The sequence below is a fragment of the Lentinus tigrinus genome (genome assembly GCF_003813185.1).
Source record: "Lentinus tigrinus ALCF2SS1-7 unplaced genomic scaffold L226scaffold_34, whole genome shotgun sequence".
Taxonomy (NCBI): Eukaryota; Fungi; Basidiomycota; class Agaricomycetes; order Polyporales; family Polyporaceae; genus Lentinus; species Lentinus tigrinus.
Genome location: NW_027137943.1, coordinates 227,061 through 241,292, shown reverse-complemented (window position 1 = coordinate 241,292; position 14,232 = coordinate 227,061). Strand labels below are relative to the sequence as shown.

General features: G+C 54.5%; 6 protein-coding genes and 1 non-coding gene across 7 annotated transcripts; 4 read left to right on the top strand and 3 right to left on the bottom strand.

Annotated features, from left to right (window-relative positions):
* Position 1: 1 nt before the first annotated feature.
* L226DRAFT_469672 (uncharacterized protein) lies at positions 2-3,821 on the top strand (the record flags this gene model as incomplete). The annotated part of the gene is made up of 23 exons (XM_067676237.1): positions 2-238; positions 289-511; positions 564-636; positions 693-887; positions 940-1,010; positions 1,071-1,109; positions 1,162-1,250; positions 1,306-1,461; positions 1,514-1,591; positions 1,639-1,680; positions 1,739-1,994; positions 2,023-2,101; positions 2,154-2,266; positions 2,389-2,530; positions 2,584-2,679; positions 2,730-2,830; positions 2,886-2,998; positions 3,054-3,073; positions 3,127-3,169; positions 3,301-3,347; positions 3,395-3,432; positions 3,487-3,635; positions 3,705-3,821. 23 exons carry the CDS (start codon positions 2-4, stop codon positions 3,819-3,821), a joined length of 2,517 nt encoding a protein of 838 aa, XP_067531399.1.
* Positions 3,822-3,853: 32 nt separating this feature from the next.
* Positions 3,854-5,778, bottom strand: L226DRAFT_492529 (FAD dependent oxidoreductase). Its single transcript, XM_067677392.1, has 4 exons — positions 5,414-5,778; positions 5,057-5,357; positions 4,887-5,002; positions 3,854-4,827 (listed from the first exon to the last, which is right to left on the bottom strand). The coding sequence occupies exons 1-4, from the start codon at positions 5,728-5,730 to the stop codon at positions 3,981-3,983; spliced, it is 1,581 nt and encodes a 526-aa protein (XP_067531398.1). The 5' UTR covers positions 5,731-5,778; the 3' UTR covers positions 3,854-3,980.
* A 124-nt stretch (positions 5,779-5,902) lies between these two features.
* Positions 5,903-7,045, bottom strand: L226DRAFT_538636 (uncharacterized protein). The gene is made up of 2 exons (XM_067681539.1): positions 6,275-7,045; positions 5,903-6,218 (listed from the first exon to the last, which is right to left on the bottom strand). Exons 1-2 carry the CDS (start codon positions 7,000-7,002, stop codon positions 6,092-6,094), a joined length of 855 nt encoding a protein of 284 aa, XP_067531397.1. The 5' UTR covers positions 7,003-7,045; the 3' UTR covers positions 5,903-6,091.
* Positions 7,046-7,166: 121 nt separating this feature from the next.
* L226DRAFT_538635 (uncharacterized protein) lies at positions 7,167-8,473 on the top strand. Its single transcript, XM_067681538.1, has 5 exons — positions 7,167-7,277; positions 7,338-7,568; positions 7,635-7,856; positions 7,994-8,170; positions 8,231-8,473. The coding sequence occupies exons 1-5, from the start codon at positions 7,215-7,217 to the stop codon at positions 8,387-8,389; spliced, it is 852 nt and encodes a 283-aa protein (XP_067531396.1). The 5' UTR covers positions 7,167-7,214; the 3' UTR covers positions 8,390-8,473.
* A 231-nt stretch (positions 8,474-8,704) lies between these two features.
* L226DRAFT_492521 (vacuolar protein sorting-associated protein 35) lies at positions 8,705-12,448 on the top strand. Its single transcript, XM_067677391.1, has 10 exons — positions 8,705-8,900; positions 8,961-9,057; positions 9,115-9,421; positions 9,474-9,765; positions 9,818-10,330; positions 10,388-10,533; positions 10,589-11,009; positions 11,063-11,650; positions 11,711-11,860; positions 11,918-12,448. Exons 1-10 carry the CDS (start codon positions 8,802-8,804, stop codon positions 12,206-12,208), a joined length of 2,904 nt encoding a protein of 967 aa, XP_067531395.1. The 5' UTR covers positions 8,705-8,801; the 3' UTR covers positions 12,209-12,448.
* Positions 12,449-12,521: 73 nt separating this feature from the next.
* L226DRAFT_t232 lies at positions 12,522-12,607 on the top strand. Its single transcript has one exon. It is a non-coding gene; the product is annotated as a tRNA-Ala (tRNA).
* Positions 12,608-12,626: 19 nt separating this feature from the next.
* Positions 12,627-14,104, bottom strand: L226DRAFT_538633 (Isy1-like splicing factor). The gene is made up of 4 exons (XM_067681537.1): positions 14,035-14,104; positions 13,778-13,970; positions 13,350-13,712; positions 12,627-13,192 (listed from the first exon to the last, which is right to left on the bottom strand). The coding sequence occupies exons 1-4, from the start codon at positions 14,035-14,037 to the stop codon at positions 12,774-12,776; spliced, it is 978 nt and encodes a 325-aa protein (XP_067531394.1). The 5' UTR covers positions 14,038-14,104; the 3' UTR covers positions 12,627-12,773.
* Positions 14,105-14,232: the final 128 nt, after the last annotated feature.

Below are 14,232 nucleotides of genomic sequence, written 5' to 3'. Positions count from 1 at the left end.
CATGTCCCTGCTCGCTGGGCCGCCGCATACAGCCCGTCCGTCGTCCTCTCCACCAGTCACCGCTCTATCGCGTCCGTGGACTTCGCACTCACGTCCCAACACAGCCCGACCACAGACAGCAGCCTCGTCCAGACATGAGTCCAGCCACCTCATCGCTGTTATCGAAGGTCGGAGCGTCGGACGAGAGGTGGGCATGGCTGCTCTCGATAAAGACACGGGAAGAGTCGTTTTGATACAAGTAAGTTCCCTGTTATATGCTCGCTCTCCTGGCTTACGGATCGTACGTAGCTCGCCGACTGTCCTACGTATGTGAAGACGCTGCATCAGATGCACCTCCATTACCCCTCTATGATACTTGTCCCGGACACATTCATGTCCGTCACTGACATCTCGCTACCATCTGGAGGAAAGAAGCCACAGACGACGTCGCTCCTAGTCCAGTGCATCATGGAAGAGTTTGAAGGTATACCTATCGAGCCTGTCATGCGCAAGTATTGGAGCGACAACGCAGGTGTGTTGAACGTGCCTGACTCCGGTTTGCCTCTGGTCAACGCAAGTTATAGGCTTGGAGTTTATCAACCAACTTACGGTAGAAGACGACGAGCGTGCTGCTACACTCGTTGCAGTCTCGAATAAGTGAGTATATGCGCGTTATAAGTGTCCCTCTCTGTTCACTAGTCACGCCGTGCTAGGTATTATGCACTCTCTGCTGCCAGCGCGCTCTTCAAGCACGCAGAGCTGAGGCTGAATACCCGGTTTGCTGCGTCATCGTTGCTCATCCGGTATACACAAGTAGAGGGCACTATGATGATCGATTCAAGCACCGCACGCAACTTGGAGCTGGTTGGTAACATGTCCGCTAGGAAGAGTGCCCATTCTCTCTTCGGGTAAGTTGCTGAAACCGCGCATTGAACGAGCGTATTGAGTGTATGCACGTAGTCTCCTGAACCATACATACACCGCCATGGGTGCAAGGCTCCTGAGGGTCAACATCCTGGCACCGATCACAGGTTTGCATATACCGCATCTGATACTCCAGCATATCGCTCACGAGCCGTGGTCCATTCCAGTCAAGTCTGCACTCGAAGCGCGTCTTGACGTAGTTGAAGGTGTCGCAGCCTTCCGTCAAGTATCCTTGTGCCAGAATAACCTCTCCCCCAGAGTTCATCCAAACGGAAGAACGTTTCAATGAGGCGAAGGATGCCCTGAAGGCATTGAACAAGATGGATTTTGACAAGTTGATCTGCTCCGTATGTACATGTTGCATGGTACCTCCGAGATTATTTACGTGGCAGGCATGTCCAGTTAGCATCCTCCGAGGTTCGCGAAGTCAGCAGTGCGAAGCGAGCTTCAGCAAAAGTCGCCCAGATGTTGAATCTTCGGAACATCGTTCAAACCTTGCCGCGGCTCGCGAGGGCACTCGAGGGCAGTCGGTCACAGCTGTTGCGGATTGTCGTACAGGTTAGTATCTTCCAATTCGTAACCAATCGGAACCAACGCTGAGTCATGCAAGATGATATCGGACGACCGTCTGGATAGGATCGAGAAGCGGGTTTGTGAGAGCCTAAACGAGGAAGCTGCACCCGCCAAGGTAACGTGACAGTCTCACTGTGCGGATTCTCCTTGACAGAAGTCCAGGGTGGGCTCAACGCCGTGAATGCGCGAGTATATGCTGTCAAGGTTAGCGGTACTCATCACTCCATCGATTAGGATAACCTTGACATTTCTGACTTTGTAGGCAAACTACAATCGTTTGCTTGATGTCGCTCGAGAAACATATAAGGAGAACGTCGGCGACATCTACGCCCTACGGAATCGCCTGACGGAAGAGCACAACATCCCTTTTACCCTCGTATACCGCGATTCCGATGCAGGTTTCGTGTTCGCGGTGAAGAAGACAGACCTGGATGAGGTAGGAGGCGAGCTGCCACGCGGATTTGTAGATGTCACGGCACAGAAAGGACGATGGGTGTTTTCAAGTGTAGAACTGGCAAGTATGTCTTCGACTTCCTCCTGCCCGAGGTCTGACACTTGGCATACAGAAGAAGCGCAACGCCAGGATGAAAGATGCACTGGATGAGACACTAATCCTCAGCGACAAGTGAGGGCTTTCAGTGCATCCCTGATCTGGCATGCAAACCGACCTCATATAGGATCATCCAAGACCTCACGGACGAGATAGTTGTGGACATCGGCGCGCTATACAAAGCTTCGGAAGCGGTCGCCTTACTTGACCTGCTTTGGTCCTTTGCACATGCTTCCATATGTACGTTCTCGTGCATCTTTCCCGTGCACCCGAATGCTTACAGACCCTTTTAGTGCGGAACTACAGTAAGGTGACTCTATCCAAAGCTGGAACAAGTCGCTCACTTTGCCGATAATCGACAGCCCGACCTGAATTCACAGGTACACTCGCAATCAAGGGTGGCCGGCATCCCGTACTAGAGTGCGTGCAATCTGCGGGTGCCACAGTACCCAACGACGTCTTCTGCTGCGAAGCGTCGTCCTTCCAAATCGTCCAAGGCCCCAAGTATGTGAACAACCTTACCAGCTTCGTCTTGCACGTTTACCCCGAGCGCCCAGCATGTCGGGCAAGAGCACATACCTGAGGCAAATCGCTCTCCTTACGGTAATGGCAATGTGCGGCTGCTTTGTCCCCGCGGAGTACGGGTCATTCAGGTGATCATCACGGTGATTGCACATAATTATGCATACTGACACATTTTCAGGATACATGACAACTTGTTGACGCGTTTGTCGAACGATGACGACCTTGAGAAGAGCCTAAGTACTTTTGCTAACGAGATGGCATCCTCTGCTATGATCCTTGGTAACATTACATTGGCTATCTGATGGGTTGATATTCAATTGATGACACAACCTAGGACTTGCAACAGAGAATTCACTTGTCCTCATCGACGAAGTCGGTCGCGGGACATCTGTGCGAGAAGGCGTGGGTATCTCACACGCCATCGCTGAAGAACTCATACGACTCAAGGTGTGTGCGTTCAGTCTTTTGCAGTTTACCTTGTTATCTTACGACACCCTTGCAGTCTTTCGTCTTCTTTGCAACGTAAGGCGTTACGTGATGATAACCATCGTGCCCTAGCTGAACGATTCGCCAAGACACTTCAATGAGCTCACTACGACGCTCTCGCGGCAGCCCTCTGTTATCAAGTAGGCCAGGTCCACTCCTCATTTATGACGCTCACCTCAATCTCCGCAGCCTCCACCTATCCGTTCGAGTGGGTACCCTTCCTCCCTCCCTCCATCCTGATAGAGTCATCCATGCTTCTCCAGAAATCCCGACCAACGGCCTCAAAGTTCGGCATGACCTTCCACTACAAGTGCGTCGTTGATTGCTCCCCTGTGTGTCGGTGCTGAGTCCAACAAGGATCATCGACGGCGCTCCGGAGACGTTCGACCACTACGGTAAGCCTTACAACCGTCAAATGCCCGAAGTATTCATGCCACAGCGTGTCGCAGGCCTCGATCTGGCCCGGTTGGCAGACCTTCCAGACTCGGTTGTGTCTGAAGCCCGTCGGGTTGCTGAGCATCTCACTGAGCAAGAGGAACGAGACCAGCAACAGAGCCGGACGACCAAGCTCGCTGTGCGGCGTAAAGCTCTGCTCCGGGTAGCCCGACACAACTCCTACCTTATGACTGAGCGATATTAATACTGATACCGACCTTCATTCATATAGCTCAAGACACAACTTGGACAAGTCTTGGATCACTCGGCTCTTCCGGATCACGAGTTGGCAACTTATCTTGCTCGGTTCCAGAAAGATATCATGACAGTGCTAGAAGAGACGATGTAGCCAGGCAGATAGGCCGTTCGCAGTCTTTTGTACGTTTGTAAGCATGCCATTAGCATTATCGAACAACCGAAATGCATCATCTGAGTATTCGTACAACAATACGCTGTGAAGCACTCACTACCTATGCGACTGCAACGCACACACGATGGAAGACAGGCCTTACATGAATCGCTCGAAGAGCTTCTCCATATTCGCCTCCTTCCACCGCTTCTCCGTAACCCGTAAAATGTCTGGGAACCATTCCCTGATCTCGTCTTCCTTGTCCAGCACCATGTGGGCCAACGCCTTCCCGCTCATCCAAGCGTGCACCATCCCTTCCCCTGTGTATCCTGCCGCAATCCACTCGCCTGCTGCAGCAGTTTGTGTCTTCTCTCCAGTAGGCGTACCCCCTGGCTTAGGAGGAGCACGTCCAGAGACCTTCGCAGGCAGCCGACCGACCCAAGGCAACATGTCCGCCGAGATGCCCAGTATGCCGCTCCACTGTGCCTTCGTCCTGCCTTCTCCCCACGGCAGCCCCTCTCCGGTCACACTCTGTGCGTCAGGCTTCGCATCCTCGCCCCAATTCCTCAGGCCGAAAAACTGCGGGAGCGCCCCTGCCAAGTAACTCTGTCCGGCATGGTTAACCACGCTATCGTCCGAGATGCCAATTTCCGGCAAGCCCCGCGAGTCCTCGCACGCCGTGGCCCATCCACCGCCAAACATGAGTTCATGTTCTCCCGTTGGCAACTGCGTGAGGTAGTCGTACCCGGTCGACCCTCGGTAGAACACGAAAGAACGCATACCCGATAGGGTAGAAGCGTGTAGGGCCGTACCGGGGCGCTGCGCAGACATCCCGCCACGCGCGGGCGCGATCTTAGCCACGAGGGGCCGCAGGAGCTCGGACGACCAGCCGTTTGTCGCATGGACGACGTGCGGAGTGCGAATGGAGCCGTTGGGGGTGTGGACGATGTAGGCGTTTTCAGTGGCAGTTATTGATGTGCAAGGGGTGTGCGTGAATATCCGGAAGCTACGTAGATGAATAAGTCAACTGCGCACATTGATCACATTGTTTATGAAATGACCCACTTGGAGGAATGGCGAGACAGGAGGATCGAGAGCAAGGAGGTGACAAAACGGTATGGATGCATAGCGCCTCCTGAGTTGGATATGCATCCCACCACCTGGTCGGCGAGGTGATATGTCTGCGAACATACCCATTAATACTACGTTATATTGCGAGTGGCCACCATACTGACCCGTATGGCTTCGTCCCGTTCATATGAAACAAAAGTACTCGATTCGGCCGGCATTTCCATACGCCATTTCCCGAGGTTATCTTTGGCAGTAGCAAACGCTTTTGGACAAGTGAACACATCAAGGTGCTCCGTCTCCCTGCATTGAGACTCCTTAAGGATGTCTTCGACCGACGCCACACGGTGAAGTTCGGTGATATGAAAGCGACGGAACGCTATCACCACCTTCGCAGCATGCTCGCCATACAGCTGCTTCAGCTCGTTATAATCGTGATACAAGGGCGGATTAATGTGGCCGCCGTTCCTAAACCAGAAAAGTCAATCTATGTAGGAACTCCCGTAGCAGGCAAGCAAACAGACCTCCCGGTAGCTCCGGAGCAAACCTCGCGAGCCTCGAGCATAACAATCTTAAGCCCGGCATCACGGTCGAGCGCGTTGTATGCGAATGAGGTCCCAGTGATCCCAGAGCCAATAACAACGATATCTGCATGATTGGGAAGGGTGCCTGTGGGGTCTACAGGTAACTGCGCCGCAGGGACCGTCCAGAGAGGCAGTGTGGGATTGTTGACAGGCAGCCCAGGCGGGGTTTCCAGTCGCTTCTTGAGCAAGTCATAAGTCTCTCCCAGCTTGACTACGGCGTGGTAGATCAGCTTGGCTTTGGATACAAGACCGCCCATGGTGGTGACTCGTAGAAGGATGAAGACGTGGATGCTGATAAGGTACTCTGTCGCGTTGTCGCCCCTATACCGGCATCTTTACGCGCCCCGCACGGAGAATCAAGTGGCTATATAGCTTCGACACGTGATCGTGTCCTTGGTAATGTCCTCGCGCCCTCCACTCATTTTCTTGGGTTTAGCTACTCTAGGTCCGTGCGAAACTTTCACTTAACCACCAATCCAAAGCGGCATATCACATTCATATCGCCATCAATCATCATGTTGCACTACACCCATCCCATCGCTTCCGTACAGGTGGTCCTCGTCGCAGCTGAGGACGTTGCTGGGGCTCCTCCTCGTCGGGTAGAGGCTGTCCATTTTCTCACCCGTCCTGCATCTTCCTCTCCCCCGCACCCTCCTCCTTCGGTTTTTCCTCTACCTCCCATTCCTCACGCACCATGTTGTCCCAACTTGGTAAGGACTTCCAATCGGGTCCGTATATGGCGGCCCTGTCGAGCAGAGATATCAACTTCCAATCCAGTCCAGTTGCGGGTAGGAAGCTCACATGCGCGGCGCATCCTTTGCTTCTATCCTCGCCACCATCTGAGCCTCATACTCATAATCAATCTTCTCCCCACCCAGTTCCGCGGTGCCCTCGCGCATGAGCGACCACTCGCCGCGACGAGCCCGAGATCTTATCTCGCGCTCGTGTTGGATCGTCTCCGATATTGGCATGCACAGCACTCGCAATTGCCAATCGATGTGCAACTGCTGGATGTCTGGCGGCAGCATGGTGACGAACGCCGGGGATGCGAGGGCGGCGCTGTCCTCGTACAAGTATTCGATCTGTAAGTTGAGATATCTGCGGAACTCTTCGTCATCGGTGTCGAGAAAGCGCTGGGCGAGTGCGTTGTAGAGCTGTGGCAAAGATGGGTAGTGTACCTCATCGTTGTCGTCGGCTGGAGGAGTGATGCCGGGCCATGTGTGGGAGGAAAGGAGCACAACTTTGAACACTTCCGACTCGCCACAGCCCAGGATGATTTGTTCGTCGACGGCCGGATCATAGGACTGAAAAGCGGACCAGGGCAACGTGGCGTCTGTCCAGCCTTGGGACCGCAAACAGCTCGCTGCATCCTGAACGGAGTCGACAAGGAGGTAGAGGTAGGAGAGAACAGTCTTAGAACCGTGATAGCGCAGAGCATACTCGTACCAGTATGTGTAGGGAATATGGCGCGCCCCAAAGAATCGGCAGGGGGCTTTTGGATCCTTGATATTCGTGGCAGAGGTCGACATGCTGGCTATGTAGACTGCGAGAGAGAGTTGTGGTTGACGAGAAGCCTTCATACAGTAGTGGCGGTGCTGGCGAGCGCTGGCCGCGGTCAGATCTGGTCAGATTTGCTTTGGCGCGTTGATCTAGCCAGGCTTGCACGTTCTCCTTGCAAGCCACCACTTAAGTCGGAGACTACTCCAGCAACTGTACTCAATCCACCTCCAGTTTGTCCAGGATGGCGAAGAGAAAGCAGCAGGAAGACAAGCCATCCGAAGGCGACGAGTCTGATTCCGACCGCGTATGTTTCTTCTCTCTCAGCACCTGCGCATGTTCTCATCGCTACTCTCCACGCCAGTAGAGTCTCGTCGATGTCGACTTCGAGTTCTTTGACCCAAATGCCGACATAGACTTCCTTGCTCTCAAGCGACTCCTCACGCAGCTGTTCAGTGCCGACGCGGAGTCCTTCCTCTTGCACGATCTCGCGGACCTCATCCTCGCGCAGCCTCTAGTGGGAACGACGGTCAAGTGCGATGGACGGGAGAGCGATCCGTATGCCTTCCTGACTGTGCTAAATCTGCATGTGCACAAGGTATGTCTCGCAATCTCAAAGACTCTGCTGTCGGGAGCTATCTAGACGAACGTTGCGTTTCTGTAGGACCGGCCGTCCATCAAGGCACTCATCTCTTACATACTCGAAAAATCCTCTCCGGATAGCGTCTTGCACTCAAAACTGCAGGCTCTCCTTGGACCGAATGGCATATCTTCCTCGGACCACGTCGGGTTCATCTTCTCAGAGCGACTCATCAACATGCCCGTGCAAATAGTGCCCCACATGTACCGGATGCTTGCAGACGAGATTCAGTGGGCTCTTGACGACGTACGTCCTTCTTTCCCAAAGTTCTCTCTCTCCCTGCCAATCTTTGGCAATGCATACGATGTGCAGAGATGCAACCAAGCCTCCTTGGACGACCCATTACCACATACCAACTGCAGCTCACTTACCCACCCCAACAGAACGAGCCCTATGACTTCAGTTACTTCATCATCATTTCGCGCGTATACCGCTTGTCAGCAGAAGAGGCGGCTGAGCTCCAAGCATCTTCCCCGCGCACAAAGCGGCAGAAACAGTCAGAGCCGCCTCCGGCCGCTGGTGTATATCCCTTCCACCCAGAAGACGAGTACATTCGCAAGGTTCGCTACCCCTGTTCCTGCTTCACCAGCAGCCAAACTGATCCTATTGCATGACCACAGTTTGCGACACACACGCTGGATTACACCTTCACACATGCGCAGCCCAGGGATTCTGAAGCCTTCGGACTGGACACGGGTGGGCGTATGATGCTTGTGCCGGCTACACGTCTGCGTGATTTGGCAACCGCCCTCGTAGAGGCATATCCGCAACCTTCGTAGCCACGCTCTCCAACATGTACCTACATAGTGTATCCGTGTAACCTGCCCTGACACATACGTGTGTTTACAGTTATTTCGTGGAGGACCGCCTGCCAGAGAGTTCGGGCCTACGCCGGCCCAAAGTCATATCCGTGTAGCAGTCTGTGTGCAACCTCGCGTCGACGAAGTCCTTGAAATTTGACTAGTACAGGATCCAGCTTGGTGTAGTCGTGGCAGAGTCTCAGGTTAGCGAAGGTGGCGGCGAGTTGCCGAAAGGAGTAGCGCGCAGGTTGCGCAGAACTCCGCGTCCGGCTGCGTAGTCCTGCGTCACTGTCCATCCTCTCCCACTACTTTCCCTTCCTCTCTCGCGGCCGCGCGGCGCGTATACGACCACTCTTTCTAGCTTGTCTGGTCTCGTACAGGATCCTCAGCCATGTCCGCGACGCCAGCAGCACCTGTGGAGGAGGGCAAGCTCCTCAGCGAGTCTCTCAGCATCGTCAAGCTGCAAGACAAGCAGATGAAGCGACATCTCGTTCGTGCACAGCAGGATTGACCAGGCTTCTGTTACCTGACCGCGCTTTGTCTACATCAGGAGCTGGACCAGTTGATGGACGCGCTGAAGAGCGCGAGTCTGATGTTGGCTGAGCTTCGGACGTCCTCGCTCTCGCCCAAACAGTACTATGAGCTATGTGCGTATATCTGCGCTATACACACCAGCTTGCAGCCTTAACTTCCCCCCTCGCTAGACATGGCTGTCTTCGATGCTCTTCGTCATTTATCCAACTATCTATACGACGCGCACGTCCAAAACCGGCACCACCTCGCGGACCTCTACGAACTTGTACAATATGCCGGCAACATCGTGCCCCGACTCTACCTCATGATCACCGTCGGCTCTGTCTACATGTCTATTCCAGACGCGCCCGTGAAGGAGGTCATGAAGGACATGCTGGAGATGTCGCGGGGAGTGCTGCACCCAATCAGGGGATTGTTCCTTCGGCACTACCTCAGCGGGCAGACGAGGGATCATCTACCAGTTGGAAATGATGACGGGTGTGTCGTAATGATTCTGGAACCTGACCTCAATGAGACTGACCCATGACAGACCGAAGGGCAATCTTCAAGACTCCATCAACTTCGTGCTCACGAACTTCATTGAAATGAACAAATTGTGGGTACGGCTCCAGCACCAGGGTCACTCAAGAGATCGCGAGAAGCGCGAGATGGAGCGGCGCGAGCTCCGTATCCTTGTTGGCACGAATCTGGTTCGACTCAGTCAGCTAGACGGCGTCGACCTGGAGATGTACCAGACCATCATCCTTCCCAGCATCCTCCAGCAAATAGTTGTTTGCAAAGATGTCATCGCTCAGGAGTACTTGATGGAGGTGGTCATCCAGGTGCGTAGACTTATGCTTTCTCAAATCCAGTTTCTACAGCGATATCTGCTAGGTGTTCACGGACGAGTTCCACCTATACACACTTGGCCCCTTCCTCTCCGCTACCGCACAACTGCACCCCAAAGTCAACATCAAGCAGATTGTCATTGCCCTCATCGACCGCCTGGCCGCATATGCAGCGTGCGAAGCCGAGAACGAGGATCCGGAGGAGACGAAGCGTCAGGAAGAGGCTGCTGCTCGCCGTCTTGCCGAGCGCGTAAAGCAAGCACGCGGAACACGGCAGAACGGCTATAATGCGACGTCTCCCACAACGGAGGCTGCACCTGAGAGCAATGAGTGGGTTTCTCCGCCTACCAGCCCCGTAGCGTCTGAGAAGCCCGAACCGACCTCGCCGACCACAAATGGGACCGCAGAAGGCGGTGAGCCGGAGAAGAACGGGAAGGGCAAGGAGAAGGAGAAGGAGAAGGAGCCCGCGGAGCCGGAGCAGGTCAAGAAGTTCAGAGGTGTCCCTGAGAACGTGAAGTTGTTCGAGGTGTTCTGGCACCAAGTGGTCGAGCTCATCAAGGTAGGTGACATATGAACCCACGTCCTGTATGTCGTGTGACTGACTTCCCAATTGCAGGCCCGTCCAGACCTCTCGATACAGGATATCACTGCTCTCCTTGTTTCGTTGACGAATCTTTCGCTGAGCTGTTATCCTGATCGTCTGGAATATGTCGACCAGATACTCGGCTTTGCCGCGGAGAAGATCAAGGAGTTCACTGACAGGTGAGTAAAGCTTTCACAAGTTCGAAGCAGCATCTTCTGAGACATCTGTCAACAGCCCCGACCTTCACCATCCCCAGACCATTGCGAACATGTCGGCGCTCCTCAACGCGCCGATCAACTCGTACCAATCTGTGCTCACACTCCTTGCTTTGCAACAATACTCTGCGCTCCTTACCCAGCAACCATACTCCACCCGGCGCACCCTTGCGCATTCACTCATCTCATCTGTCCTCAAGAACGAGACAATCATCGAGACGCCAGAGGACGTCAATGGCATCCTTGAGCTATGCCACGTGCTCATACGCGACCAACCAGATGCAGGTACAGGGCCCGGGGCACCACATCAACCAATGGGTAGCAAGGATCCGCGGAGAGGGCCATATCAATACGAGCGGGACGAGATGGCAGAAGAGCAGGGATGGGTTGCTCGTGTGGTGCATCTCTTCCGCTCAGAGAACCTCGACGTGCAATTTGAGGTGAGGCTAGCCCTGACTACTCTGATTTATGAATGCTTATCGTCGCGTCACAGATTCTGCAAACGGCACGGCGACACTTCGAGACTGGCGGTGACCGTATGCGCTTCACGTACCCGGCCCTTGTCACGTCCGCCATCAAGCTCTGCCGACGGTACAAGAACCGCGAGCACCTGGAGGACGACTGGAAGTCCAAGGTGACGACCATCCTCAAGTTCGTACGACAGATCAACTCGATCCTCTCCAACAACGTGGATGCCCCCGCGATCGCTCTGCGCCTGTTCCTCCTCGCTGCGCAGATCGCGGACGAGTGCGGCTTCGAGGACCTCACGTACGACATGTACGTCGACGCGTTCTCCGTCTACGAGGAGAGCATCTCGGAGAGCCGCGCGCAGCTGCAGGCGATCACGCTCATCATTGGCACGCTGCAAGGCGCCCGCGTCTTCAGCGAGGACAACTATGACACGCTCATCACGAAGGCTGCGCTGCACGGCGCGAAGCTGCTCAAGAAGCCTCACCAGGCAACCGCTGTCAACCTTGCCAGTCACCTCTGGTGGCAAGAGGCCCCTGAGGAGGAAACTGTTGAAGAACCGAAGGAGACGGAGAAGGAGAATGGCGCGAAGGAGGAAGGCGAGAAGAAGGCGGTAAGTCTACACTTGGAATGCCATACCTGCTCGGACAGAAAGCTAATTCTGTCTGTGCAGTACCCTCTACAAGACAGCAAGCGTGTCTTGGAGTGCCTGCAAAAGGCACTCCGGATCGCAAACTCGGCGACGGAGGAGATCATCACTATCCAACTCTACTGCGACACCCTCGACCATTACCTGTACTACCTCGACCACGGTGCTCCAGCGGTGAGTTACTATCGTGCCTGCGTCTACTCATACATTGCTGAGAGTATATTCCTCCAGGTCACGCCAAAGTTTGTCAACAGCCTTGTCGAGCTCATCACGTCTTCAATCGACAACATCGCATCGCCCGACGTGCACCCGTCACAACGCGCACCGCCAGGGCTCCTCGAGGGCGTACAGACCCCCGAGATGATTACCCGCCACTTCCGCAACACACTTATGTACATCCAGACGAAGAAGGCCGCAGCAGCAGCGGCCGCGGAGACCGCCAGCTCAGGGACAATTGAGTCGAGGTGGGACGACGTAGACGTCGTCGGCGCGCTGCTCAAGATGGGGATCCCGGCACGGTGAACATGGGCACGCAGCCTTCGGTGTAGGAGTAGGACTGATGCCCGTCTTGGGCACCTGAATGGCTTTTGGGTGGATGGGATGGACTTGGCCAAGTTGGTTCTGCGTGATCGATCCGTATACTATGTTGTCTATTGTGACTGGTAGATACCTTTACTTCTTCATGTACATAATGCCACGTTCACATTGCTTCACTCTCGTTTGTTCATGCCATACGTTATCAGTCTGATGTCGAGAACCGTGAGCATGGTAAGTGCTGTTGTGTGGTTACTTAGATGAAAAAGAATAGTATTTTTGTGCTGCTTATATCCTTCAAGGGCGCTTGGCACAGTGGTAGCGCGCCTGCTTTGCACTTCGGTTGCAAATTGCATGAGGTCGAGGGTTCAAACCCCTCAGCGTCCAATTACTTTTTCTCTTTTTATCTCCGCTGAATTGACAAGCTACACGCTACAGTTCACCCTAACACAGCGAGGAGGGAGCTAGCAGGCAGGTTATGGGTAGGCATCATGAAAGAGCTACGATACAAATACACTAGCAGTCTGGAGCCACAGCCTCAAAGCCGAACCGACTACTCATTCCCAAAGTACTCCTCTACCAACGCCTTCTTCCTCAGCTCCAGCAGATACGCCTCCATCTCCTCCCTAGTTGGAAGCTTCGGCGGCATGAGGATCTCCGGCGAAAGAATGGGGATGTACGCTGCCGTCCGCTTCGCGTGGGCGAGCATTGCCTCCTCGGTCGAGGCCCCGGAAGTAGGCGGTGGTGGTGCGCCATCCGTCTTTGCGCGTTTTACGACCTCGGAATCGGCTGCCATCTCAACGTCGCCATCTTCGTCTGGGGCTTTGCGTTTGGGTTCGGGAGGACCTGCTTGGCTGGCATCTGTGATGGAGACGGCTGCGTGTTGTTTCGCGGGACGGGGTATTGGGGGAACGGGCTCGTCCGTTGGAAGGCCAAGTACCGTGCGGAGGTGGTTATACGCGTCCTCCCATTCTAAAAGTGTTATAGCATCAGAAAATAGGTCCCAAGCATGGGGTAAGAGGTAGAAAGGGTAGCACACGAGCGCGACGATGATAACAACACGTCAGCCCACCAACTGTGCCACGGCGAAGGGGAGAATGCCAAACACAAGCGGACTTGGGATACGTACCTTCTTCTTCAGCATGCATCTCATACTCCAGTAGCTTCCCGTCCGCCTCGTCCAAGTCTCCAAAATATGCAGGGCCCTGGTTCTGGAACTTCTTGTAGTAGTTCTGAACCTTGTTCTCCTCGTCCTCCTCTGTCTTCTTGCTCATGAACAGTTCCTTCACGCCTGGAAGTTCCTTTGCTCGTCCGAAATACTTGTACCCCTTTGTCCCTGGTACCTCCTTCCCGTCGTCGTCCAACATGGCCACATTGCGCCGATAGTTCGCGCCTCCGAGCGCAACTATCTGGTTCTCCCAATGCCGCTTTTCGCGCAGAAGCCGGTTGATCTCATCGTTCAGGTCTCGCACCTCGTAGTCCGTCAGGCCGGCTGTCAAGCATGGACAGGGCGTGCTCAACAAGGGGGAATGCGCGTAAATGTGTTGCATGACGCACCGTCCTGGATTTTGGACACCTTCCTGCTAATCTCGCGCAGGATTTCTCCTCTCCACCTCTCGCATTCTCGCAAGCTCTTGCACGCGCTGGCCATGCGCGGTCTCCGGTCACTGCGAGTCCCCAGCCCAAGCTCGGCGGCTTGAGCCTCACGGAACCGGTAGAGCATGGATTGTGCCTTCTCCTCATTACGAGCCTGGAGCAGAAGCAGTATGAGCGCGGTGCACTTGTGTCAAGCATAGCCATCACATCAAGCGTACCATTTTGTAGACACGAGTTCGAGATGTGAAGTATAGATGGAGGACCCGGTCAGAGGTGAATAAAGTACAGGTGCAAGGAGCGGATGTTCAGTGACGCGACGAGACGCCCACGCGCTTTTGCACCGCTGGTTTGCCTGCTTTTGGACCAACTCTTCCTCGGCCCTGGAGTAGCTCTGCAGCTTGCTTACTTCCCATATC

Coding starts and splice junctions, on each gene's coding strand:
- L226DRAFT_538636 (XM_067681539.1), bottom strand. CDS start 7,002: ATGTCGACCTCTGCCACGAATATCAAGGATCCAAAAGCCCCCTGCCGA. Junction 6,219..6,274: donor GCAAAGGATGCGCCGCGCAT/GTGAGCTTCCTA, acceptor TCTGCTCGACAG/GGCCGCCATATACGGACCCG.
- L226DRAFT_492529 (XM_067677392.1), bottom strand. CDS start 5,730: ATGGGCGGTCTTGTATCCAAAGCCAAGCTGATCTACCACGCCGTAGTC. Junction 5,358..5,413: donor TGCTCCGGAGCTACCGGGAG/GTCTGTTTGCTT, acceptor TTTCTGGTTTAG/GAACGGCGGCCACATTAATC. Junction 4,828..4,886: donor CTGTCTCGCCATTCCTCCAA/GTGGGTCATTTC, acceptor TCATCTACGTAG/CTTCCGGATATTCACGCACA.
- L226DRAFT_538633 (XM_067681537.1), bottom strand. Junction 13,713..13,777: donor GGTGTCCAAAATCCAGGACG/GTGCGTCATGCA, acceptor CATGCTTGACAG/CCGGCCTGACGGACTACGAG. Junction 13,193..13,349: donor GATGCATGCTGAAGAAGAAG/GTACGTATCCCA, acceptor TAACACTTTTAG/AATGGGAGGACGCGTATAAC.
- L226DRAFT_492521 (XM_067677391.1), top strand. CDS start 8,802: ATGTCCGCGACGCCAGCAGCACCTGTGGAGGAGGGCAAGCTCCTCAGC. Junction 9,058..9,114: donor CAAACAGTACTATGAGCTAT/GTGCGTATATCT, acceptor CCCCCTCGCTAG/ACATGGCTGTCTTCGATGCT. Junction 11,651..11,710: donor AGGAAGGCGAGAAGAAGGCG/GTAAGTCTACAC, acceptor CTGTCTGTGCAG/TACCCTCTACAAGACAGCAA.
- L226DRAFT_538635 (XM_067681538.1), top strand. CDS start 7,215: ATGGCGAAGAGAAAGCAGCAGGAAGACAAGCCATCCGAAGGCGACGAG. Junction 7,278..7,337: donor ACGAGTCTGATTCCGACCGC/GTATGTTTCTTC, acceptor CCACGCCAGTAG/AGTCTCGTCGATGTCGACTT. Junction 7,857..7,993: donor TTCAGTGGGCTCTTGACGAC/GTACGTCCTTCT, acceptor CCACCCCAACAG/AACGAGCCCTATGACTTCAG.